Here is a 6,158-nt window from a genome sequence, read left to right as displayed (position 1 = left end):
TCGGAAGGAAGGTTGGGCAATCCTACTTCCGTAGTGATACTGCCTCGGAAACCCAAGGAGGGGTCGCTATGAGTCAGGGCCGACTCGACAGCATATAACAACAACATATATGTATTTGTTGTTGTTGAGAAGATATACACAGCAGAACATACACTAATTCAACAATTTCTACACATACAAGTCAATGACACTGATTTCATTCTTCAACTTGTGCTTCTCATCGTCCTTTTCCAAGTTGTTGCTCCCTCATTAACATAAATTCACTGCCCCCTAAGGCAGACATTCTGCACTAGTTAAGCTAAACTATTGTTTGGTTTTAAGAAGACTTTAAAGTTTAAAGATTATCTCTAGGCAGTAGTTTCAGGGGTTCATCCAGCCTCCATGGATCCAGAAAGCCTAGATTCCATGAGAATTTAAAATTCTGTTGTGTATCCCCGCCCCCTTTTGGTCAGGATTCTTCTATAGAATCTTTGATCAAAATGTTCAATAATGGTAGCTGGGCACCATCCAGTTCTTCTGGTCTCACAGCAAAGGAGGCACTTGTTCATGGAGGCAATTAGCCACACAGAATATAAACATTTTAAAGCTTTCACTTAGATTTACATAAGTGTTGCAAAGATCCTTCAGTGTTCCTGTACCTTTACCTAGCTGTCCCCAATGTTAACACCTTTCATAATCATGGCATATTTATCACAAGTAGGAAATGAACAGTGGAGTTGTCCCTGATTCATGCTGATCCCATGTACTATGTGGGATTGGAGTGTTGTGATCCATAAGGTTTCCATTGGCTGATTTGTCAGAAGTAGATGGCCAGTCCTTTCGTCCTAGCCTGTCTCAGTCTGAAAGCGTTGCTGAAACGTATTCAGCATCACAGAGACTTGCAGACTTCCACTGACAGACAGGTGGTGGCCGCACATCAAGTGCATTGGTCAGGAATTGAATTCCGCTCTCCCAAATGGAAGGTGAGAATTCTACCATGAACCACCACTAACTAAACTCTAGACTTTATTCATGTTTCACCAGTTTAGAAACTGTATTTTCAAAGGTTTGTTTTCTCTACTATAAAGGTAATACACACTTGCTATTTTAAAATATTGAAAAGATTTTAATTTCTCATTACAGAGAAGTTGGAAAATAAACAAAAACCTAGAGAAGAAAAATTAATGACCCACCACCCAGAGACAACCACTCAGTGTCAGCATTTTTAGTGAATTTCTATCCAGTAACTTTTCCTATAACTCATTTTCATTTGTTTGATATAATAGAATTTCTATTTCTCATGAAATTTAATGGAACAAAAATATACAGAATACACTGTTTTTACATGTATATATGAAAAGGCTGATTCAGAGAGGTACAATGGTTTCCTATTATTAGGAACTTGCTACAAGAGTCCAAAGAGCCCTGGTGGCGCTGTGGTTTAAGCATTTGGCTGCTAACTGAAAGGTCAGCAGTTCAAACCCACTAGCTGCTCCAACAAAGAGACTTGTGGCAATCTGCTTCTGTAAAAGATTACAACATAGGAAACCATAGGGGGCAGTTCTACTCTGTCCTGTGGGCTCGTTATGAGTCCGAATCAACCCAACGGGCAATGAGGCTACAGGTCCCCTTCCCTGGGACTGGAGTAGGGCTAGAATGCATTTCCCTGCCTTGGCTGACTCACTGCATTCCTCTTAGAAAGCTCTGACCATTGCCTTGACCCACTTCCTGTGTTCTACCTCCTGTTTCCTGCTCCACAGCTGGATGCTTTTATTGAGGGGAGATATAGGCCAAGTATATTACGGGAGTCATGGGGTCTATAACCCAGGGCTCCCCATCCCACTGCGTCTACTGCTCCTACTTCAAAGACCACCCATACCAGCCCAGAAGTGAAAGATGGACTAGTCCTGGCTTTGGACAAATATTGGCAAAGAACTTGGATAGCCCGTGACTAAATAGGCTTATTCACTTTGTTTTATTAAATCTACTCCCTTTCTCTAATTGTATTCTGTATCTGCCTCTGGAGGGTGGTAAATGGGGTCAGTGGTCCTGGAAAATTCCAGAAGGCTAACATGTATCGTTCTGGGGCACAAGTGTGTAGGGTACTTTGGCTCATTATCCGAGTCCAAGGCATGGTCATGTACCCAGAGAATGCACATGGCCGTGTACTCAGAATACTTCCCTGACTTGCCTGCAGCTGGAATTCCTCAGTGGTGCAAAGGGTTCCTGTGTTTGGCTGTTAACTGAGAGTTTGGTGGGTCGAGTCCACCCAGAGGCGCCTCAGAAGAAAGACCTGGAGATCTTGTCAAAAATCACCCACTGAAAACTCTGCTGGAGTGCAGTTCAACTCTGATGGGCATGGAGTCTCCATGAATCAGCATCAAGGCGGTAGCAACTGGGTTACCTGCAGTCACCGTCTTCCGGAACAGGATGGGGTTGGCTACCAGGACGAGCATCAGCGGCAAGTACATGGTGATGTAGTGGGGGATGGCGTGCTCCAGACCCTTCTCACACCTGCGAGAGGAGAACCGTATCATTCTTCTCAAAAGCAGAGCTTTGGCTGAAATGCGCCTGCTCATCTGGAAGCTGAGATAAGAAGATGGGGGTGGAAAGGGAAATGCACGAATCCTTCTGACTCTGTGAAGAGGAAATCTGACTCATTTCTCCTGTCTGAGAACAAGCCAGACATTGCAGGAGAATAAGGGAAATCAGTCATGCCTCGAAACGGGAGGGCCTCCAAGTTATTCCCTGACGGGAGCTTACAAAGGTGTCCACTGGGTAAAGAAAGGAAAGGAAAAGACCTGCTGGCATGGTGGACTTTCTCATACTGAGTCTTGTCAAGGAAAAGACACCCAATTCAAGGAGAGACCAAAGCACTCAGTGAACCGTTAGGATCTGAGCACTTCCTAGGGGTAGAGCCTGGCCAATCCAGTCCTTGCAAAGCACTCACCTCTGATGGTGGCTCCTCGCCTGGAGCCCAAGGTGAAGGTGATTGGTAAAAACTCCCTTTCAACCGATGTGCCTTCCATTATTACAGCTGGGGACACTGACACTGTATTTGTCCCCCTAATGGAAAGTGGACGGGTATCATGGATTGAATCCTGCTCCCCAAAATAGGGGTTGAAGTCCCACCCCTGTAGTACCTGTGAATGTGACCCTGTTTGGAAAGAGGGGGTTTCTTTTGTTATGTTAATGAGGACTTCCAGAGTAGGGTGGGTCCCAAACCTAATCCCTTCTGAGTAGAGTCTTATAAACAGAGCAGAATAGACACAGAGGCAGACATAGGGCAAAACATCATGGAGGATGGTCTACAAGCCAAGGACCCCAGGAACGCCCAGGACCAGCTACAGGGAAAGCATGAACAGGACCTAGACCCTGATTAGGATTTTTAGCTTCCAGAATGATGGGAAGCAACTCTGGTCTTTATAACCCCCCTAGGTAATCCAGTCTTTGGATCGACACAGAGCTCTCTGCAAGGAGCCATGATGGCAAAGTCAATCTCAATGTGGAGCCAGCTAGCTGAGTAGTTACATGGAGTCAAAAAGAAAGAGAAGAAATGGTCTACATCAGGGGTCAGCAAGCATTGTCTGTAAAGGGTCAGACAGTAAACATGTTATGCTTCTGAGCCCATGCAATCTCTGTCTCAACTACTCCACTCTTCTGTTGCAGCATGAAAGCAGTAACAGAGGACACATAAACAAAGAGGAGTGGCTGTGTACCAATAAAACTTTATTTACAAAAACAAGTAGCACGTCAGATTTGTCTTGAGGGTTGTACTTTCTGATCCCGGGTCTGAAAAACCAGATGCTGTCCAGTCGACTCCAACTCATAGCAGCCCAAGAGGACAGAGTAGAACTGCCCTATAGGAATTCCAAGGCTGTAATCTTTACAGAAGCAAACCACCAGGTCTTTCCACCATGGAGCCACTGGGTGTGTTCAAACCATGGACCTTTTGGCTAGCAGCCGTGTATCTAACCACTGCACCACCATCCCTTGTCTAAACAGTCCTAAAATCACAGAGACACAGTCTACCTCTGTTTTCCACCAGAAGGTGGCGTTCTCCTCCTTAGAAGTAACTTGAGGCTTTGCTAATAGTGGCATTTCTGGGATTTTAAACTGGAAATCCATGCAACGGTTTCATAGGCTACTTCTCTTGAATGTGTGGTCAGGATGGCCGAGAAGACAGGATGGAAGAGAAGTGAGAAAACGTAGCAAGAGGAGGTACAGGAGTAACCCCACCTAAGGAGTTCTGGAGGAGCTCTGGTAACATAGTGCCTAAGGCACTTGACTGCTAACCAGAAAGGCTGGCGGTTCAAACCCACCAGCTACTCCTCAGAAAGAAGATGGGGCAATCTACTTCCATAGTGATACTGCCTCAGAAACCCAAGGAGGAGTCGCTATGAGTCAGATCTGACTCTATGGCACATAACAACAACAACAACAACACAGCTCCTCCTAGCTTGCTCCACTTCATCTCCAATTCATTCTTCAAATGTAAACTCACCTGCTCATCCAGAGGAAACCGGTTTGAAGAACTAGAGAGTGGGCGTGAGAAAGCTGTGTGTGGCGGGGAACGGGAGGGAGCTAAAGCTCCCTCTGTACCGCTCGGTGTGCATAGGCACCTCCCCACCCACACATGGAAGAGAGAGGTGGGGGTGAGCCCCATTCCAACAGCAGGCATAAGGGGGTGCAGCTCCCAGAGGCCACGCAGTGTGTGGATCCCTTGTTCCAGTAGCACCGCCGTGGCCATGGCCTGGCCTCCACAGAGGCCACTGTATGGCTCATGACCCCTCATTTTCTGCCAGGAGCACCTGTACTGCTCAGGGAGCTGGGGCCCCTGGCTGGAAGGAGCCCTGCCTTACCTGGACAGGGAGGGATGGTAGAGCATGACCCCTCCTTCCACGCAGAGCACGGCAGCCAGGCCCCAGGCCATCATGTGATAGAGTAAGATGGTGCTAGGAGAAAAGCAGAACAGGGATGGCCACTCCTCAGAGTGGCCATGGAGGGGTCCGACACAGAAACTTCCAGAACAGCTCCAGGCAGGAATGTGTACACGGCGCGCCAAGAGCTCCCTTACTTCACTATATAAAGTTTGTGTTGGCTTAAGTTGCTTATTGCTGTTAGGTGCTGTCAAGTCCATTCCTGCTCGTGACGACCCATGTGGCAGAGAGGAACAGCCCGTTTGAGTTTTCTAGGCTATCATCTTTAGGAGAGCAGCTCGCCTGCTCTTCTCTCCCACGCAGCCACTGAGCATGTTCAAACCCCAGACTAGTTAGTAGCCAAGCACTTAACCTTTGTTCCCACAGAGGTCCCTCTTAAGCCACTAAATGTGTGGTCATTTGTTACAACAGAAGTTGAAACAAAATTGGAATTACACGTTTGGTAACAAATTTTGTTAGTAAGACTGTGAGCTCCAGGTGGGCAGAAGCATCCTGGGTTTTCACCCAGCAGGAGGACAGGGCCCCCCACTGGTCATCCACCTCCTCCCTCCTTTAGACGTGACCTTGCTTCGTGTGCACAGCTCAGTGCTCATGCTGACTCCAGGCATTGGACAGGCACGTGTGCACACGCACGCACCCCCAACCACAGGGGTGGAACAGCAGAGGGTGGGATGAGGTAGGAAGAAGCAAAAAGCCAGGTTTCAGAGCAAATGTTCCTTAACCAGTCGCCATCAAATTGACAGGTCTGCCCCAGGCGTGTCACAGGGGAACTGCGTAGGCTTTTCTTTTCTTTGTTTTTCACACTTACGGGGTTTATTAGGGAAGCAGCAGGTTACAGTGCAGTTCAGGAACGCTCAGGTTCGATTCTTCAATCTCCACAGGGTTTGCAGTAGCTGATTTTTTTTTTTAAGTAGATTGCCAGGCCTTTCTTTCAAGGCTCTGTGAGTGGACTCAAGCCTCCAACCTTCCAGTTAGCAGCCAAGTGTATTAACGTTTGCACCACACAGGGACTCACGCCTCATGTTCCTTTGTTGTTGCTGTTAGTTGCTTTCAAGTGTGCTTCAACTCACGATGACCCCATGCACAACAGAAGGAAATGTGGCCGGGGCCTGCACCACCTTCACGATCATCAGCATGTTTGAGTCTATTATTGTGGCTAAATAAGCAGGAGCTCTGGTGGCGTAGTGCCTAAGGCACTTGACTGCTAACCAGAAGGCTGGCGGTTCAAACCCACCAGCC

At 47.4% G+C, this 6,158-nt stretch overlaps 1 protein-coding gene across 1 annotated transcript in view; it reads right to left on the bottom strand.

The window, feature by feature from the left end:
- The window catches only part of GPR143 (G protein-coupled receptor 143), a 39,918-nt gene that overhangs the window by 22,224 nt on the left and 11,536 nt on the right, over positions 1–6,158 (bottom strand). Inside the window, 2 exon segments of the mRNA XM_007956167.1 lie at positions 2,384–2,493; positions 4,842–4,934. Coding sequence (XP_007954358.1) covers positions 2,384–2,493; positions 4,842–4,934 — 203 coding nt within the window.

The sequence above is a fragment of the Orycteropus afer genome, unplaced genomic scaffold (genome assembly GCF_000298275.1).
Source record: "Orycteropus afer afer isolate SDZICR_OR568_19922 unplaced genomic scaffold, OryAfe1.0 scaffold00577, whole genome shotgun sequence".
NCBI classification, from domain to species: domain Eukaryota; kingdom Metazoa; phylum Chordata; class Mammalia; order Tubulidentata; family Orycteropodidae; genus Orycteropus; species Orycteropus afer.
This window is presented reverse-complemented; position numbering and strand designations above follow the sequence as displayed.